Source organism: Rhinopithecus bieti, unplaced genomic scaffold (genome assembly GCF_001698545.2).
Source record: "Rhinopithecus bieti isolate Rb0 unplaced genomic scaffold, ASM169854v2 scaffold_25530, whole genome shotgun sequence".
NCBI classification, from domain to species: domain Eukaryota; kingdom Metazoa; phylum Chordata; class Mammalia; order Primates; family Cercopithecidae; genus Rhinopithecus; species Rhinopithecus bieti.
In genome coordinates this window covers 590,843-612,101 of record NW_016811646.1, presented here as the reverse complement: position 1 = coordinate 612,101, position 21,259 = coordinate 590,843, and the positions used below count along the sequence as shown (strand labels likewise).

General features: G+C 43.1%; 1 protein-coding gene across 10 annotated transcripts in view; it reads left to right on the top strand.

Annotated features, from left to right (window-relative positions):
- Positions 1–21,259, top strand: part of RAI14 (retinoic acid induced 14) — a 179,763-nt gene that overhangs the window by 94,189 nt on the left and 64,315 nt on the right. For 6 of the 10 annotated variants that reach the window (XM_017894507.1, XM_017894501.1, XM_017894508.1 and 3 more), the window contains exon 3: positions 10,799–10,929. In XM_017894507.1, the coding sequence (XP_017749996.1) occupies positions 10,799–10,929 (131 nt within the window). Of the gene's footprint in view, positions 1–10,561; positions 10,658–10,798; positions 10,946–21,259 lie in introns of those variants that run through there. The other 4 variants (XM_017894506.1, XM_017894499.1, XM_017894505.1 and 1 more) reach the window with 3 other exon arrangements.

Here is a 21,259-nt window from a genome sequence, read left to right as displayed (position 1 = left end):
TTTCTTTTTTTCTTTTTACGGAGACAGAGTCTCACTCTGTAGCCTAGGCTGGAGTGCAGTGGTGTGATCTCGGCTCACTGCAACCTCTGCCTCCTGGGTTCAAGCGATTCTCCTGCCTTGGCCTCCCGAGTAGCTGGGATTACACGTACATACCACCACACTCAGCTAATTTTTGTATTTTTAGCAGAGACGGAGTTTCACCATGTTGGCCAGGCTGGTCTTGAACTCCTGACCTCAAGTGATCTGCCTGCCTCAGCCTCCCAATCCTTATACTTTCATGCTGTCTCTGTCTCCACTGACTCCTTTGCTTGCCCCAGTCTATAAACACATTTAAACCCTCCTAAAAAATTTAAACATCCTAAAAATTTCCTGATATGGTTTGGCTGTGTCCCCACCCAAATCTCAACTTGAATTGTAAATCCTAGAATTCTCATGTGTTGTTGGAGGGACCCAGGGAGAGGTAATTGAATCATGTGCAGTCTTTCCTGTGCTATTCTCATGATAGTAAGTCTCACGAGATCTAATGGGTTTCTCAGGGGTTTCTGCTTTTGCTTCTTCCTCATTTTTCTCTTCCTACCACCATGTAAGAAGTGCCTTTTGCCTCCTCCCATGATTCTGAGGCCTCCCCAGCCATGTGGAACTGTAAATCCAATTAAACCTCTTTTTCTTCCCAGTCTCAGTATGTCTTTATCAGCAGCGTGAAGACCAGCTAATACAGTTCCCTCCTTTATCTTCCATTGAATTGCTTTGGCTTTCTCCTCTGGAGAGAACCAACTGTATTGTAAATGGAGTGACTGCATATGTTTTTTAACTTCTTTGTGCCTTATTTTCCTTATCTGTAAAGGGCTAATAATAGTACCTACCTCATAGGGTTATTGTAAAGGTTAAATTGTAATATAGTACAGCTCCTCGCACTGTACATTTTAATTTTAGTAGTAATGGTATCCTCTTTGGGCATTCATAGGACTGAGTCCACAGCATTAGTCTAGCACTGATAAACAATGACATAAGTAGCTATTGGGTATGTTTCTGTTCTCAGAAGTCTGAAGGCTCCTTGAGGAACAATATTCCTATCCATCTTTTTATGCCAAGCACTTCACATAGTACGTAAGAAGTACATAGTACACATACTCTCTCACTTTCTAAATAATGAATGTAAGTAAATGAGTAGTTGAAACCAATAGAATTGGATGGAATAATTTTTCTCCATGAAGGAAATAATTGGCTTCACTTATTTTAGACCTGTCTCTGCCCCCATGAGACTGTGCTCTGACTTCTTGTGACATGGTGGGTCTTTAAAATTATTTAATAATTTAAAATTCTTAACGAGGTTAATTAATAGTAGCTCCCAAGGTAGAAATAAGAAAAACAAAACCTTTCCATGCACAGTTCTGAATTGAGCCCCTACCATCCAGTGGGCAGTGGGCAAGGGGCTTGGGGCTTAGTGGTGAACAAGACAGATGCTGGCCATTGCCTATGCCCTGGAAGTCTAGTCCAGTGGATGGTCAACAGACCTTTACAGATACTTTGGAAATACTATTTAATTACAACCATGCCAAGGCCTATGGAAGAGAGCATGGGGGACCCCAGCAAGGAGAACTAACCTGGTCCTGGTGGCCATGAAGGGCTGGGGAAAAGGAAAGCAATGAGGAGGAGGAGCTTGCTAAGGTGGGTAGGGCAGAGGGACCAGCCTGTTTCTGGATGGAGGTGTTTATGTATTATGTCCATGCCACAGCACTCAGCATTTATGTGGAAAAGACCTCAGGAAGCGCTGACGCACTTCATTTAGGGAAGGTGATGGATTTCAGGGTGAACAACAGGGACAGTGTAACCTGCGTTTGTGAATAATCTTAAGCAAAGATGTAAGGAAAGGGAAAAGACATTTTAGATAAACTTATCAGGTATTGGTCTGAAGTAACGAACGTTATCTGGAACGCTCTTTTATGAAACTGCTGATTAGGTGTTTGCCATGTTGTATTGGTAATTTTTTGGTTATAAAGTTTTGCTTGTATCAACTTGTTATTTACGCTCTCTACTAAATACACCTTGTATGTTTCAATCCTTATGTCTTTTCTTCTCTCCTTTAATTTAAATATTGCTCCTTGCAAGGACTGGTTCACAATCCAGTCAGGAAACCCCCTGCTTGCCCAGCTGTAAGTTGTCTTTCCCTTCTAGTGTGTCAATTCACCATTTTGCTCACGTTGCCACTTCTAATATCCTATTTTGCATTGTTGGCGTATTTCTGGTATTACTGTATTTTATCTCCACAACTATATAGAAAATTTGGGAGCCTCATGCCTATAATCCAGCACTTTGGAAGGCTGAGGTGGGAGGATCCCTTGAGCTCAGGAGTTCAAGACCAGCCTGGGCAACCTAGGCAGACTCCGTCTCTACAAATTAAAAAAATAAAATTAAAAAAAAAAAAAAAAAAGAAAGAAAATTTGGGAAAGGCTATACTGCATGTAAAACACACTTATTTGTTGAATAAATGAATGAATGATAGGGATTAGATCTCACTTATCTGTGTAACAGCTATAGAATCTTCTCTATTACCCTGCACCTAGTAGATACATATCTATAAGTACTGGTGGATGTAGTCAACCGGGGAAAATATTATTTGAGACTGAAGCTTGCCTGTTTCTTGTACTCTTTCTTAAAACGATGAGGTGTGTGCAATTTTTTTTCCTGGACAATATGAATCTGAAACCTTCCCAGTGAAAACAGTTTACTTTGTCTTTCGTCTTAGCCTTGCTGATTATATTGGCAAAACAGTCTGCTTACCGAAAACTGGAGCAAGAAATGCAGCTTTTCTCAAGATAATCTCAAATAGACTCCTCCAGATGGCTGCCCAAGCGGAGCCACAGAACAAGAGCATTCTAATTGGTGCTGGTTAGGGTTTTTGCATCTTTTCTCAAGAAAGTCAAAGAAACTCTCTTCCTGACTTATTCCGTGCCACTGGATTATTTTGATTGAGTTGATATATTTGAAAACTCAAAATCTCTTGACTAGCCAAATGTCTGTGACCACTGAGTTCCACTGGTTTTTCAGGTCCCAATGATTAAACCAAAATAAAAGAAGGTGATGCCATGTCTGGCCAAGGGCAGACACTGCTGGTTGCCAAACCCCTAGCGTTCATCACCCAGTTGACATGATGTTTGCTATTCTAGATGGAGGCAGGCAAGGCTTCAAAAAGGCCAAGCTTCAAGAGAAAACCTTTAAGCAAGTCAGTGTCATTTGGAAATGATTTGATGAATAGGACACTTACCGGCCAGCCAATATCATTTGTGATATATTAGCAGGAATGTTTGGAGCCCACATTGAGGGTAAGGGCTCTTTCCCACATGCCACCCCTCATAGCTGACACATTACACATGTCTCTGGAGCATAACATATGGCTTCCTGAACTTGCAACTATGGCCTAATGTGCTCTGTTGAAATCATGTCTGTTTAAACAGTCTCTTGGAAAAGTAAGCCATATTCAATAAAATCGTTAATTTCATGTCTGTGAATGTTTCTCTAGAGCCCTTTAAAATATAATTTTGAAGGCGCCTAGTAGAAAATTTGCATTAAGGTGTGATCAGCCTCTAAAAGGGTATTGGACTATCGGTCCTGAATTGTAAATATTAAAATATTCATAGAGCATTAGTCAAGAAGGAGCAGTGCAGCTCATCAAATTCCAGAAGAATCACCATTTTAGGTACCTAATATGTGCCAGGCTGTTTATGTATGTTGCGTCTAATTCTCAGGATAATTTACAAGTAGGTGGGATTTCTTGCCATTTATAGATAAGGACAGGGAGGCCCAGGGACACTGATGACCACCTAGAAGTGATGGAACTGGAATTGCAACTCAATAGCACCGAACTCTGAAGTCTGTCTCTTCTTTTCTACACCAGGAATTTTAAACTTGGGATTAGGGGTGGATTGGGTGGGGGTAGATATTTAAGCCAGAAATCATATGCAAGTGTTTGTGTGGATGTGCATTATTCTGAGGAAAGTCTGCAACTTTACCAGATTCTCCAGGTGGTCCATGAGGCCTCCAAAAGATTAAGAACCAGATTTTGGCACCACTCTGCCTTTTTTTTTTTAAGAGATGAGGAAACAGCAAATGAGACTGAACTGTTCGAAGGCATTTGACCTGGTGTTGACTTGACCAAAAACTGAACCACAGGACTTCTTTCTAAATTCTGTGTGTATGTGTTTTGTATGCCTGAAGGGGGATGGTGAGGGAAGGAGAATGAAACAAAAGATATAAATTACATATGGAGGAAAGTACACAAAATGATGTACAGTCTAACAAGTAGTTTTAAAGTGAGCATTTGAGGAGCTGCTAATCAGACCCTAAAACAGAGCAAGTCCCAGAATGATCCCAGGTGTCCCTTCCTGACAGGATGCCACACCTTCAGCCCTAATCATGACCCTTACTTTTATAGTGACCTTATCCTAACTTTGCTTTATAATTTTTTTTTTTTTTTGAGATGGAGTTTTGCTCTTGTTGCCTAGGCTGGAGTGCAATGGCATGATCTCAGCTCACCACAACCTTCGCCTCCCAGGTTCAAGTGATTCTCCTGCCTCAGCCTCCCGAGAAGCTGGGATTATAGGTGTCTGCCACCATGCCTGGCTAATTTTTTTGTATTTTTAGTAGAGATGGGGTTTCACCATGTTGGCCAGGCTGGTCTCGAACTCCTGACCTCAAGTGATCCGCCCACCTTGGCCTCCCAAAGTGTTGGGATTACAGGCGTCAGCCACCTCACCCAGCCTATAATTTTATCATCTGTGTATACATCCCTAAACACTATGGTTCCATGTTTCTTGTTTCCATCTTTATGTGCATGCAGTCATACTATTGTGGGTTTTCTTGTGTGTGTCTTGCTTCTTTCACCAATGCTGCTTTTAATACCCATCTGTGTTGTTGTATGTAGTTGTAGTTTGTTCATTTTCATTTTCATTGCTGTGTGGTATTCTGTAGCTTGATTATATGATGATTTATTTATCCATCATCTGTTATTGGAAATTTGGGTTACTTGTAATTCTTGCCTGTTATGAGCAATGCTTTCGTTGACATTCCAATACATGTCTTATACACAGGTTGGGGAAAGACCAATATTTACTCAGCTTTTGTGGGCAACAAAATACCTAGTTCTACAAGAAAATAGCGAAGAGTTCTTCTCTTCCCAGGCCGCTTCCTTAATGCCTTGTGGAAGAAGAAAATTCTTTCCTGTTAACCTTAGCATAGGTTCCAGTTGTCCTCAAGCTAGATAAAAATCAAAGGATGCACTCATTGAACCTACGTGATTCCAGGGCTCCACCCCAGACTCCTGGGGTCAGAATCTGCCAGATGGGGCCTTGGAGTCTGCAGATTTAACAAGCACCCAGTTGATTCTTATGACTGGGAGACACCGCCTTCACCCCAATTGAATTTATAAGGCTGGGCTCCTTAGTTGGGAAGAGATTTGAAGAAAGCGTTCACATGATTAAAATCTTGGAAAATTGGCCTTTTGTTAAAAAAGTTAAGGGAATTGGATTTATTTAGCCTATAAAAAATCTGAAATATGATTTAATAGTTGTTTGCAAAAGAATGAAACTTTTGTAAATGAAAAAACAAATATTTGCTAAGTCAAGAGAGATTTAGGTCAATCAACCTCCTGCTAAAATCAGCAGCAAATACTGAGCGTTTACCAGCCACCATGGGGGTAAGAAATGAAGCCTGTTCTCAGGGCCTTCAGGGAGCAAAAGACAGGAGACAAACTGTAAGCTCTCGAACAAAAACCAGGATGTGATATTTCATCAAGTCTAGACTGTAGGCCTCGGTTGAGATGAGCCAGTGGGTGGCCCCCAGGGATGCAATGGAGTAGAGAAACAGAGAGAGGTCACCAGGAAAGGGTGGAGAGAGCCTGCAGTGCTTGAGCTAGGCTTTAGAAATACGCCTTTGCGTAGGCAGATGGGATGACAGAGCATTCTGAAGCAGTGGCTGCCAGTGTTTTCTCTTGTGATCCTCCAGTAAGAAATATGTATATTTCATATATATATATATCTTTTCTTTCTTTTTTTTTTTTTGAGACAAGATCTCGCTTTGCCACCCAGGCTGGAGTGCAGTGGCACAATCTTGGTTCACTGCAACCTCCACCTCCCGGGTTCAAGCAGTTATCCTGCCTCAGACTCCCAGGTAGCTGGAATCGCAGGCATGAGCCACCGTGCCTAGCCAAGAAATGTATTTTACATCATCAGTCAGCATACACATACATGCAATAAATAAAAGTTTCATAAGACATTTAACTTTATTAAAGATGGTGCATCTGATGTTTTCTATTTTTTGATTTTATTTTTTTAACATGTTAGGTTAACCAATAAACAATATAGGCTTCCTAGAGTTGAAAACTATAAGAGGACTAGAAGCCCAGTGTGGAGGCAGAGTCAGTCCTGTCGTATGGAGGGCATGCTAGTTAGAGGAGAGGATTTTCATTGAAAGTGATGAGAGGTAATATTGTTAGTTTGATGGTGGTCTCCAAAAGCCTTCCTTGATTCTAGAGCATGAATGAATTACTTTGGGATGTTATGATAACATTTCAAACTTCACCTATTTATTTGACCAGCTCTACTTTGGACAGTAGATGGACCAAAGTAACGTTTTGAGATTTCTTTTGATGCTTGGGGATGGGAGTAGGGGAGAGGATTTGCTTCTGGATTCCAAAGAATGACTCAAAGTGCTTATTGAACATCTATTTGGTCTCATGTTGTGATTGGCTATGGGAATTTTGGTATAGAAAATGGCACTGGAGCTGGGCATGGTGGCTCACATGCCTGTAATCCCAGCACTTTGGGAGGCCAAGGCAGGAGGATCACTTGAGGTCAGGAGTTCCAGACCAGTCTGGCCAACATGGTGAAACCCCATCCCTACTAAAAATACAACAATTGGGCCAGGTGTTGTGGCTCACGCCTGTAATCCCAGCACTTTGGGAGGCCAAGGTGGACAGATCACGAGGTCAAGAGATTGAGACCATCCTGGCCAACATGGTAAAACCCCATCTCTACTAAAAATACAAAAATTAGCAGGGCGTGGTGGTGGGCACCTGTAGTCCCAGCTATTTGGGAGTCTGAGGCAGGAGAATCGCTCAAACCCAGGAAGCGGAGGTTGCAGTGAGCTGATTGCGCCACTGCACTCCAGCCTGGTGACAGAGTGAGACTCCATCTCAAAAAAAATAAATAAATAAATAAAAAATTAGCCGGGCATGGTGGCAGATGCCTGTAATCCCAGGTACCCAGGAGAGATAGGAGAGTCGCTTGAACTCGGGAAGTGGAGGTTGCAGTGAGTCAAGATCACACCACTGCACTCCAGCCTGGGCAACAAAGTGAGACTCCGTCTCAAAGGAAGAAAAATAATAATAATAATAATAAAAGGATGGCACTGGATAGAATAGTTTTATAGGAGAGGATGAGAGGATGTAGGAAATATCTCCGTGAGCAAGTTTAGGAAGGAAAAGTGAGAACATCTTGAGCACTGTGCTTCTGGAAGGAGTATGGTATGGCCAGTTGTGCATGTCAGAGCTAATTGCAAGTATGATGAGTGGCCTGGCCCAGGACTAGACAACTCTGCTACTGATCAGAATCCAGATTCCTGGATCAGAGGTCTAACTGGGACCCTACTTGGCCTCTATTTTTAGCATGCTTGTAAGAATTTTAAGAGCAAAACTCTTTTCAGAATTTTTCATTTTTAGAGATGGCATTTCACTGTGTTGCCCAGAGTGGTCTCGAACTCCTCAAGCAATCCTTCTGCTTTGGCCTCCCCAGTAGCTGGGATTACAGTTCTGAGCTACCACGCCCAGCAAGAGTAAAACTCTTACCTTCTCTCCTCTTTTCCCAACCTAGCTCTGCTTACTGTGAACCCCATCTGCAGCATTTCTTGAATGATGTTGTGGATTATTTATTGAAGATTTGCTTATGTAACCATGTTCTCTTCATCTGCTCCAAGAGAAAAGTAAATTCTGGCTTGCACTGAGGAGAGGCTCTAAATAGAAGAGAGGCATTTCAGACCACTAGGAATGTGGCATTGACCTTGTCTTCCAAAGAGCAGGATAGGGAAGATCTCTCCTACCATGTCGTATAGAAATTGAACTCCCTAAAGATCCACGTGGAACTAATTTTAGGGAACCCCTGCAATCGGATTTTTCTCTACTTAAGAGTAGAGTGCTTTAGCAATGTTGAAAAGGAAAATCCTTTCATGTGGCAGTTCCTTTGCTTGAGTACTTTCAGTCCTGTCCTCTGAGATTTCATATCCTTTTGATCTTCCCAGTCCAGTTTTAATTTGTTCAGTTCAAGTTAGAAAAGGATTTTGAAAAACAATAGTTTTCTCTTTTAGGATTCTCTAGGTAGGGATCATTGGTCCTAAATGTTCTTCAGTAAACTTTCCCTCCCTTTTTTCTTTGCTTATAAAATGCCCTCTGGGGGAAATAAGCTGCACTGTGTTTCTTGGGGCTTGATCATTTGCTACAGTTGTTTGTACAGTTGTTAAGTTACGCTTTCTATTCCACTAACAAATGATGGTGTGAGGATTGCCATATTTCTTGTGTTTCCCTTCAACAGGAGGCTTGATTGGTAACTAAAGACAACATCTCATGTCTTCTTTGTGAGTAAATTGCTGTAGTAGGAGCGTGGCTGATGTTGGTCCAGACACATTCTTACTTTGTTAAACATATGAAGAGAGGCATCAAGGAGAGCTGCACTGGTCTACATGGTAGCCCCTGGCTAACGGCATGTGAAATCTCAAAGTTAAAAATTCACTTCTTCAGTAGCACTAACCACATTTCCAGTGCTCAGCAGCCACAAGTGGCTCATGCGGTTTTGACATTTTGGGCCAGATTATTCTTGGTGGGAGTAGGAGGACTGTCTTGTGCATTTGTGCATTGTAGGATGTTCAGCAGCACACCTGGTCTCCACCTACTCAATGCCAATAGCAGTCTGTAGACATAACAACCAAAATGTTTCCAGAGATTGCCAAATGACCCCACAGGGGCAAAACAAATCCTGGTTAAGAATCACTGGCTTTGTGGCTATAGTATTTGAAAGCTCAGATAGAGAACATTTCCATGATGGTAGACAGTACTGTTCTAGAATCATCCCCAGCAGAATTTGGGGAATTTTATATAATAAGAATTTTGAGCTTTGGTGGAATCACAGTGGACATCCAGTCCAAAGCCTGGGGAAACTAAGGCACAGAAAGATTTATGGGTGACATCAGGTCACACAACATGTGTCAGTCTGGAGTTCTGGACTTCAAGTTCACGCAGCCCAGAGAACAAGCTGCTGATTTTTGTTCAAACCTGCTTCGTTCTTACTGTGCACTTGCACTCAGTGTTGGCTGTAGGGGAGGATGGAGTCCTAAAAACTGGGAATGGTTCAGTCCTGAGATGTTCAGAGATGCAAATTCTGAACACATCTCTTTTATCCCTCCCTGGCTTGTGGCTTTGTGTAAGGCCGTACATATGGGCTAGGGTTGGAGGGTGACTGAGACATTTGATGTACAAAGACCTGTTGAGTTTCCTCATTTCCATCAGTACAGAGATTGGGAACATACTCCCGGGGCCATGGAAGACTGTCATCCTATAAAATTTATTCTTTTTTGCTTTTAAATCTTCCTTATCTCCTCTGTCTGCTTCCTTGTAGGGGTCCATCGTAAAGCCGTTAATACGAAATACCTGGAGGTTCATTTCTTCAGAGGCCGTAAGGAAGCAGAGTCTATAGAAAGCTTTGGGAAGGGAAAAGGAGTCTCTCCCGGATGTGGTGTCCACAGCTGAAGGGGTCAGAAAGTGGGCTTAGCTCAGGGGCCTGGTGCAGGAGACGACTGGAAATCAGCCTGGGCTCGCAAAGTGCCCAGGGGCTTTGATGTGCCCAGCATCTTTCCTTCCTCCCCCTCTCTCCCTCATTAATCCCATGTGCTTCGACACCTCCCAATGACTCCTCAGTCACTGGTTCTATAATTCTCTCCCTCCTCTGCTCCCAAACCTCCAATGGCTCACTGCTGCCTTTTATGTCTTTCTTAGTCTTATATTGAGGGCCCATTTGCTTTTGTATAGAAATCATCTCTTTCCCTCCTAAGTGTAGAAACCAGTTTTGCACATATGAGTGCCTTACTGTTACTGTGGTTTGCAGAATTATTCAGTTGGGGTTTGGCGTTGACAGTGATTGAGGCTTTGCTCAAAGCTCTTTGATGTTTAATAGCTTGCTCAGGAAGAAGTTTTGTTTCTGGTGAGGCTTTGTTGAGTCGGTAGCCTGGACAACTACTTAAAATCAGTATCCAGCTGAAAATTCAGGGCCTGGTAAACAGACCAGAAAGAAGGCAATAAAAGCTGATGAAAAATCGTGTGTCTGTAAACCTCGGGTAACCTTGAGCTGCTGGTTTGGTTCTGTAACACGGTGAACAGAGTGAGCTGTGGATGAGGTCAAAGGCCAATGTGCTGAGGAGCAGCTGTCTAGTTCAGCTAGAAATTAGCTAATGTGTAAACCGGCCTTGAGGTCTTTTTAAGTTGCTTCATATTCCTAGTGTTAGTTAAAAGAAGTAACTTTTATCTCAGAGTTTGGTGACTAGCCGTGATTTCATTGCACTATTTATGTTTTCTTTTGGGAAAGCAGCCTTCTTGGGTGTCTCCATGGTGAAGGGGAAGGTATTTTAAAACATGCTCCTTTGGGAGCAGGTTTTGATTTGAGTGATGGGAGGGTAGGGGCTGCGAGGACCGCAGCCCTGCTGGTCAGTGCAGCTGTGGTCAATGTTGTTCACAACCTCTGTTTCTTCTCTTTCTCTATAGACCAATGAGTGGAACAAGAATGATGACAGGCTGCTGCAGGCAGTGGAGAATGGAGATGCGGAGAAGGTGGCCTCATTGCTCTGCAAGAAGGGGGCCAGTGCCACCAAACACGACAGCGAGGGCAAGACCGCGTAAGCTGAAACACTGGTTTGCAGATATGCTGGTTATGGGTTTTTGGGGATGTTCTCTGGAATCCTTAGTATCCGCAGGGGAATTTCACACATGCTACCTCTCCACTCCCATATTGAAATATGTGAGAAGATATTTTAATCTAGTTCCTTTCTCTCCAAATTCTAAGTCACACATGGAGCTTTACCTCGAATGGGTATACATGTTCCCAGGTATTAGCAAAGGTTTTACCTCCCAAGATTGCAACCAATTGTAGGTGAGACATGAATTCTGTCTTCGATAAGAAATAGCATAAAAGAGAAAAAAGTACTTTCCTATAACCCTCAAACCTTACTGTTTATTTATCTTAAACTACTTGTTTATTTATTTGATCTTCCTTAGCATAGATCAGTAAGTACATGACTAGTATGATTTTGCTTTGTGGTTTGCTGTGTGCAGTACTCTTGCTTGCCACAATTAAAGCTACATACTTGATTAAGTATTTGTGTGTGTTTGTGTATGTGCATGTATTTGTTTATATCCATTCTGACGTTGGCAGTGTTGTAGAGAGAGCACTGACTTTGGAGCCAGAGAGACAGACGTCTCACAAGAACTCTATCACTTATGACTTGTGTACTCCTTGAACCTCAGCTTCCTTACTATAAAATGCAGATGGTATTAGTTAACTGTTAGAGTAGTTATGAGTACAACATGAAATAATAATGTAGGTTGGGTGCCCTCAGAAGCAGGCTCTGAGACAAGGATTTAAGTGCAAGTAGTTTTATATCTTTTCTTTTTTTTAACATGTCAAATGATGGTTATTGTGTAATTACTGTGAAACACACAAAGCAGTAGTATATACTATTTAGGGATGTATACATACATACAATGCAAGTAATTTCTGTAGCCAGTGATCCCAGGAAGCATGAGAAAGGAAGAAACCTGTATTTTTAAGGTGTGTTATTGACAGGTTCCAACTTTGTCACTCTTTCTTGAAGAGGATTCTGGGAATCTTTTTAGACCTAGAGCAGGGTTTGGCTATGTTGCCCAAGCTAGACTTGAACTCCTGGGCCCAAGCAATCCTCCTGTCGCAGTCTCCCAAGTAACTGGGACTACAGGCATGTGCCACCATGCCTGGCTACTGTCTGATTTTATAAATAAAGTTTTACTGGAACACAGCCACACCCATTCATTTGGGCATTGTCCATGACTGCTCCCACACTGCAAAGGCAGAGTTGAGTAGTTATAGCAGAGACTACATGGCTCACAAAGCCCAGAGTATTTATCTGGCCTTTTACAAAAGGGTTTCCTTATCCCAGGTTTATAGTATGCCTCAGAGTTACTCCACTCAAGGGGTAAGGAACCTAGGGTACATATCCCTTATCTCCTCTCCCTCAAAGGTTGAGTGCTGACCGGGTACAGTGGCTCCCGCCTGTAATCCCAGCACTTTGGGAGGCTGAGACGGGTGGAATCACTTGAGGTCAGGAGTTTGAGACCAGCCTAGCCAAAATAGTGAAGCCCTGTCTCTACTAAAAATAGAAAAATTAGCCAGGTGTGGTGCAGGCATCTATAATCCCAGCTACTTGGGAGGCTGAGGCAGGATAATCACTTGAACCTAGGAGGCGTAGGTTGCAGTGAGCTGAGATTGCACCACTGCACTCCAGCCTGGGCAACAGAGCAAGATTCTGTATCAAAAGGAAAAAAAAAAAAGTTGAGTGCTACTCTAAGGGACACCGTGGTCATGGCCAGAAAAAGTCCAAGGGGTCCCCAAACCCCAGGCCACAGACGGGACCAGTACTGCTCACAGCGGGAGATGAGCAGTGGTTGTGCAAGCATAACCTTCCTCTGTGTTTACAGTCACTCCCCATTGCTCACATTACTATCTGAGCTCCGCCTCCTGTCAGATCAGCGGCGGCATTAGATTCTCACAGGAGCACAAACCCTATTGTGAACTGCGCATGCCAGGGATCTAGGTTGCGAGCTCCTTATGAGAATCTAATGTTTGATGATCTGTCAGTGTCTCCCATTACCCCCAGATGGAACTGTGTAGTTCCAGAAAAAAAACCCCAGGACTCCCACAGATTCTACATTACAGCAAGTTGTATAATTATTTCATTATATATTTCAATGTAATAATAATAGAAATAAAATACACAGTAAATGTAATGAACTTGAATCATCCCAAAACCATCCCCCGTACTTGGTCTGTGGAAAAACTGTCTTTCACAAAACTGGTCCCTGGTGCCAAAAAGGTTGGGCACCGGTGGTCTAAGGGGATTTGGGAAGGGCATCTTTAGCTGTAGGTACTCTATAGAAGGAGTGGCACAGCACCCAGCCCACGGTGGGCCCTTGATAAAGCCAGTCACCTACCCTGCTCATCCTAGATTAGTGGTTCACAATCTTGGCCGCTTCTGCATTTCTGCATTTGAATCACCTGGAGTGCTTTTTTTTTTTTGAGATGGAGTCTCTGTCGCCAGGCTGGAGTGCAGTGGCGTGATCTCGGCTCACTACACCTCTGCCAGGCTGGAGTACAGTGGTATGATCTTGGCTCACTGCAACCTCCGCCTCCTGGATTCTCATGCCTCTGCCTCCTGAGTAGCTGGGACTACAGGCACCTACCACCACACTGGGCTAATTTTTGTATTTTTAGTACAGACGGCGTTTCACTATGTTGGCCAGGATGGTCTCAATCTCCTGATCTCGTGATCCGCCTGCCTTGGCCTCCCAAAGCACTGGGATTATATACAGGCATGGAGTGCTTTTTAAAAATATTGATGCCATATTGATCAGAATCACCCCAGATGCTCTGAATCACTTGGTCTGCGGAGAGGCCCAGGAATCTTTATTTTTTGTTCTGAGGTGTTTGGTGGTAAATGTTGGGGCTTTTGGTCTCCATTTTGAATCACTACTCGCCCTTCTTTGTCCCTGCTCTCCCTAGTCCAGGTTTGCACATGTTTGTGCAAGACAACCTCTTCAAGTCATACCAGAGAAAGGGGAGAGAAATGTTTATAATTTTGTCCAAGATAGTACTTACTAAAGAGAAGACAGAAAATTTAGATGAGCAGCTTAGCTACAATTGTGATAACCTTAACAAATTTGAAGCTTTTGATCATAAGATATTTATTACATGTAGAATAGATGGTCAGGCTTATTTTATGTTCTCTCTCTCTTTTTATTGTGGTAAAATGCATATAACATAAAATTTACCATTTTAACCATTTTAAAGCATACAATGTAGTGGCGTTAAGTATATTCACAATGTTGCGCAACCATTGTCACTTTCTAAGTTCTAGAACTTTCTAATCAACCCAAAGAAAACCCCATACCCATTAAGAAGGAACTCCCCAACCTCCCCTCCCCTTCTTCTGGCAACCACGGATCTGGATTCTGTCTCTGGATTTGCCCACTCTGGATATTTTTTATAAATGTAATCATATAATATGTGGCCTCTTGTCTCTGTTCCTTTCATTTAGCATAATGTTTTCAAGGCTCACTCGAGTTGTAGCTTCTATCAGTACTTCATTCTATTCTCTCTTCATGGTAGACATATATATAGCAGTTAGATAAGAGTCACCACCTCCATTTTGCAGATAATAAAACTAAGGCCCACATAACACAGCTCTTCCTGAATTTACCTTTTTGTATGTGTGTGTGTGAGACAGAGTCTCACTCTGTCACCCAGGCTGGAGTGCAGTGGTGTAGTCACAGCTCACTGCAGCCTCAACCTCACAGGGTCAAGCGATCCTCCTGCCTCAACCTCTCAATTAGCTGAGACTACATGCATGCATCACTGTACCCAGCTAATTTTGGTTTTGTTTTGTTTTGTTTTTGTAATGATGGGATCTTGCTGTCTTGTCCTAGTGATCTTCCCATGTCAGCTTCCTAAAGTGTTGGGATTACAGGCGTGAGCCACCATTCCCGGCCTTCTATTTTCTAGAGGGCTTTTGTGGTAATTTTGCCCTGGAATCTACAGTTGCCTGTCTGTCAAGAAGCTTGATTTTGGCCCTCAAGGGCTTTCCTCTGGCTCTGCCCCACTTACCTACATCCTCTCTCCCTGCTGTTTCTTCTGGAGGTGGAGCTGTCTGCTCCCACCCTCCCCACAGGTCAGAACGTCCACCTGTGCACCCAGGTTCGATATCCAGTTCAAAATGCCATTCTCCCTGGTTCTCTTCATTCTTTTTGACTTTTCTTCTCTTTGAAATACTAGAAATCTTGATTTAGAACCTGGTATATTCGATTATTTTATTCTATTTATTTAGAGATGGGGTCTTGCCATATTGCCCAGGCTTGATTTGAATACTTGGCCTCAAGTGATCCTCCTGCCTCTCAGCCTCCTGAGTAGCTGGGACTATAAGGCATGCACTACCACACCTGCCTTTATTCTATTATATCGAATGAACAGGAACAACAACAGAAATGTCTCCATTCTAAGAAAACCTTTGTTTTCTGAAAGACTTGATTCCCATACAGTATAGTAAAGCTCCCTAAGGACAGAGATGGTATAATCCTGTTGTATTGGTCTTTCCCATTGTTCTAGGCCCAAAGGAGGCCTTCAGTCGGGATTTGTGTAAGTAACGTTTCAGTATGATTCTTGTGGAGAAAACATTCTTTTTTTGCTAATAATATCTTATGGGTAAATTGCTTAGGGGTGAATTAACTTGGATTTAGAAGGGAAAGAATTCTTCTGGTGAACATCACAACCTGACTTGGCTCTTCAGCTTCCATGGCAATTTAAATAGAGAAGTACTCAACCTTTACCACCTAGAGAGCCAGGCAGTCTAGAAAGTCCCAGTAATGTGGCAACAAAGGCAGCCATCTCCACAGACGTTCTCCAGAAGCCTCCATAACCCAAGGTCAATAACCAGATGGGTGGTTGGGTAATGCCTTAGACTTTTGAGTTTCTTTCTGGAGTATTTCCTTTCAGGGAAAGATGAGAATGCATGCCAGGAAATTTTATTCCTCTAAGACTGATCAAAGAGGGGTTAAAAAAAAAAAAAGTAAAAGCAATTGAATGACTGGAATTCATTTAGGAAAAGAATAAAGGAAGGGTGGTGTCTTGGGTAGGAAACGAACAAAATAGAGCAGAGCCAAGAGTTATAGCTGCAGGCTGTGTTTATGGAGTCAGGCCTGGCGTGCCTCTGCCCAGCTGTTCTCTTTCCATGGTGGATGTGAGGAAGTGGGAGGAGGTCAATGTCCTCAAACCTCTTACCGTAGAAGAGTCTAATTGTTTCAAGATGGGTTCCCCTACATTTGGATGTGCATTTAATTAAGGTTATGTGTGTTTGTCTTAGGAACAACCAGACTAAATAAAATCACTGCCGACACTGTAGTATTTGAACAGATACCACCTGGGCATGTGTGTGTAGATATAAGGAGTGTGTGCATGTGTGTGTGTATGTGTCTGTAGCATTTTATGTAGCCCACTTTTCAGAAACCTGATCTTTTTGGCTATGAAAGCAAGAATTTGGGAGAGTATTTTTAGATGACTCTGTGGAGCTTGACTATAAAGTGGGGGAGGCAGGCCTTGAACTTTAGAAATTACTATAATAAGGGCTTCTCTGGCTGGTGGTTTGTTGCACGTTCTCCCTTCCTGTTTTCTCAGAATAGGAATGTATTAGATATTTTACACCAGCAGTTCAATCTTGGAAATCAAGTTATACCACCTGATAAGCTTTCTCCAGTTCTTCTCACATACAGCTTCCAAATTAGTTTACCTAAAACCACTATATATTTGTGCAATTGCAGCCTCCTACCCTCCCTGTGAAATCACCCTATGTCTTTTCTAAGACCTGTTGATATTTGTCACAGTGATAAACTGAAGAATGTAATTGCTATATCCACTCTGCTTTGAGTCATATAGATTTTTGAAGTTGAGATAACCTCTTTTTATACTTGGCAAATATGCTTGAATGTTTGTGTTTCATTAATCTATTTGGGAGGTACTCCCCGGGTCCAAAATGTTCCAGACTTATCTTAAGTAAATACAAAAGGAGAAAATATGCTCCTGGCCTCAAGATGCATAACACCTAGTCAGAAAGACAAGGCCAATGAAAATACTGGAGAATAATCAGATGCTAACCTGTAAAATACTAAATGTAAGGGGTTCAGGACAGAAGAGCTCATGAGACACTAGAGATGCTAAGAAATGCTTCCTGACTAAAGTGTGATATGAGGTCGGCCTTGTAGAATGGAACCAGTAGGATATGGGTGGGTACAGGCAAATAGGGTTCAGGTAACAACATGAACAGAGGCCACCCTAAATAGATTGTTTTGGTTTCGTTTTTTGAGACGGAGTCTTGCTCAGGCTAGAGTGCAGTGGAGTGGCCTTGGCTCATTGCAACCTCCTGCTTCCTGGGTTCAAACTGTTCTCCTGCCTCAGCCTCCCACATAGCTGGGACTACAGGCGCCCACCACCATGCCTAATTTTTGTATTTTTAGTAGAGATGGGGTTTCACCAGCCCAGGCTGGTCTCAGACTCCTCAAGTGATCTGCCTGCCTTGGCCTCCCAAAGTGCTGGGATCACTGGCGTGAGCCACTGCGCCCGGCAACCACCCTAAATTGAAACGGGAACAATGACACCATGGCCATGCTTTCTTTCCCTTCTTTAAGAGCTCATCAGAGCAACTTGAGTTTGGGGTCCCACTCACTAGATCATTGGTTCTCAACTCGGCTCCCATTAGAATCACCTGGGCAGCTTTGACAAATGCTGAGTTCCACCTGCAGAGATTCTGGTTTCACTGGTATGGCGGTACTCCCGGGGATGGGGTTTCAGAAAGCGCTTTAGGTGATTTGAATGGTTTGTCCAAATAGAACCACTGAGCAGGACACTCTCCAGTGAGACCCTGCATTACCTAGCCCAGAGCTTTCCAACAGGTGCTACAAAGTGATACATTATAGGTAGGCTGAGGAAGTCCCAGGAGGCACAGGTGAATTTTTTTTCTCTCTCTCTCTCTGTCTCTCTCTCTGTGTCTCTCTCTCTCTCACACAAACATATCCCTGTATATATGCAATGTATGTATGTAAGACTTGTGCACGAAATAGAATTGCAATGAAAGGTAAATTTTGGCTTAAAGTAAATTATATTAAAGTAACAATTCTTGAATTTTTTTTTTAAAGGAAGCAGTGTTCTATGTTAAAGCTGAACATAATTTCTTGCAAAATTGCACTTTAGAAAGAAGAGTTATAACGAAGATCATGGTGCAAAATTGATGAGCAATTGGAAATTAGGAACTACATTGATTAAAATATTGGTGATATGCCGCATGTTCTCACTCATAGGTGGGAATTGAACAATGAGAACACTTGGACACAGGATGGGGAACATCACACACCGGGGCCTGTCTTGGGGTGGGAGGAGGGGGGAGGGATAGCATTCGGAGATATACCTAATGTAAATGATGAGTTAACGGGTGCAGCACACGAACATGGCACATGTATACGTATGTAACAAACCTGTACATTGTGCACATGTACCCTAGAACTTAAAGTATAATAAAAAAAATTTTTTTACATACAGTTTAAAAAAAAATGTTGGTGATATGGTTTGGCTTTGTGTCCCCACCCAAATCTCATCTTGAATTGTACTCCCATAATTCTGATGTGTTGTGGGAGGGACCTGGTGGGAAGATAAGTAGACTCATGGGGGTGGTTTCGCCCATACTGTTCTTGAGGTAGTGAATAAGTCTCACGAGATCTGATGATTTTAGTAGGAGTTTCTGCTTTTGCTTCTTCCTCATTTTTCTCTTGCCGTTGCTATGTAAGAAGTGCCTTTCACCTCCTGCCATGATTCTGAGGCCTTCCCAACCATGTGGAATTATAAGTCCAATTAAACTTCTTTTTCTTCACAGTCTCAGATATGTCTTTATCAGCAGCGTGAAAATGGACTAATACGGTAAAGTGGTACCAGTAGAGTGGGGCATTGCTGAAAAGATACCTGAAAATATGGAAGCAACTTTGGAACTGAGTAACAGGCAGAGGCTGAAACAGTTTGGAGGGCTCAGAAGAAGAAAGGAAAATGTGGGAAGGTTTGGAACTTCCTAAAGACTTGGAAGGCTCAGAAGATAGGAAGATGTGGGAGAGTTTAGAACTTCCTGGAGACTTGTTGAATGGCTTTGCCCAGAATGCTGATAGTGATATGGACAATAGGGTCCAGGCTGAGGTGGTCTCAGATGGAGATGGGAAACTTGTTGGGAACTGGAGTAAAGGTGACTCTTGTTATGTCTGGTGGCAGAGACTGGTGGCATTTTGCCCCTGCCCTAGTGATTTGTGGAAATTTGAACTTGAGAAAGATGATTTAGGGTATTTGGCAAAATAAATTTCTATAGAGCAAAGCATTCAAGAGGTAACTTGGGTACTGTTAAAGGCATTCAGTTTTATAAGGGAAGCAAAGCATAAAAGTTTGGAAAATTTGCAGCCTATGAGATAGAAAAGAAAAATTCATTTTTTGTGGAGAAACTCAAGCCAGCTACAGAAATTTGCATAAGTAGCAAGGCCTAATGTTAATCCCCAAGACCATGGGGAAAATGTCTCCAGGCCATGCCAGAGACCTTCATGGCAGCCTCTCCTACCACAGGCCAGGAGGCCCAGGAGGAAAAAGTGGTTTCATGGGCCGGGCCCAGGGTTCCTGTGCTGTGTGCACCCTAAGGACTTGGTGTCCTGTGTCCTAGCCACTCCAGCTGTGGCTAAAAGGGGCCAACATAGAACTTGGGGCTGTGGCTTCAGAGGGTGCTCCAAGCCTTGACAGCTTCCACATGATGTTGAGCTTACAAGTATAAAGAAGTCAAGAATTGGGTTTGGGGAACTATACCTGGATTTCAGAAGATGTATGGAAACACTTGGATGCCCAGGCAGAAGTTTGCTGCAGGGTTGGGGCCCTCATGGAGAACCTCTGCTAGGGCAGTCCAGAAGGGAAATGTAGGGGTGGGATCCCCTCACAGAGTCCCTACTGAGGTACCAGCTAGTGGAGCTGTGAGAAGAGGGCCACCATCCTCCAGACCCCAGAATGGTAAGATTCACCGACAGTTTGCACCATTCACCTGGAAAAACTGCAGACACTCAACACCAGCCCATGAGAGCAGCTGGGAGGGAGGCTGTACACTGCAAAGCCACAGGGGTGGAGCTGCCCAAGACCATGGGAGCCCACCTCTTGCATCAGTGTGACCTGGATGTGAGACCTAGAGTCAAAGGAGATCATTTTGAAGCTATAAAATTTGATTGCCCCGCTGGATTTCAGACTTGATTGGGCCCTGTAACCACTTTGTTTTGGCCAATTTCTCCCATTTAGAATGGGTGTATTTGCCCAATACCTGCACCCCCATTGTATCTAGGAAGTAATGAGCTTGATTTTGATTTTACAGGCTCATAGGTGGAAGGGACTTGCCTTGTCTCAGATGAGGCTTTGGACTGTAGACTTGTGGGTTAATGCTGAAATGAGTTAAGACTTTGGGGGAACTGTTGGGAAGGCATGATTTGTTTTGAAATGTGAGGATTGAAATCTCCCCACATGAGATTTGGAGGGACCAGGGGCAGAATGATATGGTTTGGCTCAGTGTCCCTACCCAAATCTCATCTAAAATTGTACTCCCATAATTCCTACATGTTGTAGGAGTACCTGGTGGGAGAGAATTTGAATCATGGCTGCGGCTTACCCCATACTGTTCTTGCAGTAGTGAATAAGTCTCATGAGATCTGATGGTTTTAGTACAAGTTTCGGCTTTTGCATCTTCCTCATTTTTCTCTTGCCAACACCATGTAAGAAGTGCCTTTCACCTTCTGCCATGATTCTGAGGCCTCCCTAGCCATGTGGAATTATAAGTCCAATTAAACCTCTTTTTCTTGCCAGTCTTGGGTATGTCTATGAGCAGCGTAAAAACAGACTAATACAATTGGTAAGATCACAGTATTTTTCATTTAAGAGCTATTTTCAAAGTTGGATTAAGTATATTGAGAATGAAGGATTTTAGACACTTAAATGGGTAATTGTTGCCCAGGGTCAAAGCTCTTTGGCTTTGCTTTTCCTCTCTGTTCCCTCCACTGGCTGGACCTGCCCCAAATGCAGAGGTCAGGAGAGCCTGGGAAATGTAGTTGGCTGTGATAGAAAACAGAGCAAGGGAGGGTGGGGATGGATCTCACAACTCACAGCAGCGAGCGACATGCACTCAGCCACTATCACTCTGGGGCCGTTGGAGCGGGAGATTCTCATGCTGAGCAGCAACCAGCCTGCTCAGAGGCGGAGGCACCTAAGATCATTAGCATGTGCCAGTTCTTTAGAAACACTTCTGCTTTCCCTGCTCAGTTCCTGCCTTCCAAGATGCCGTTGGCGCCACCGCCACCAGCACCCCCCCCCCCCCCCCC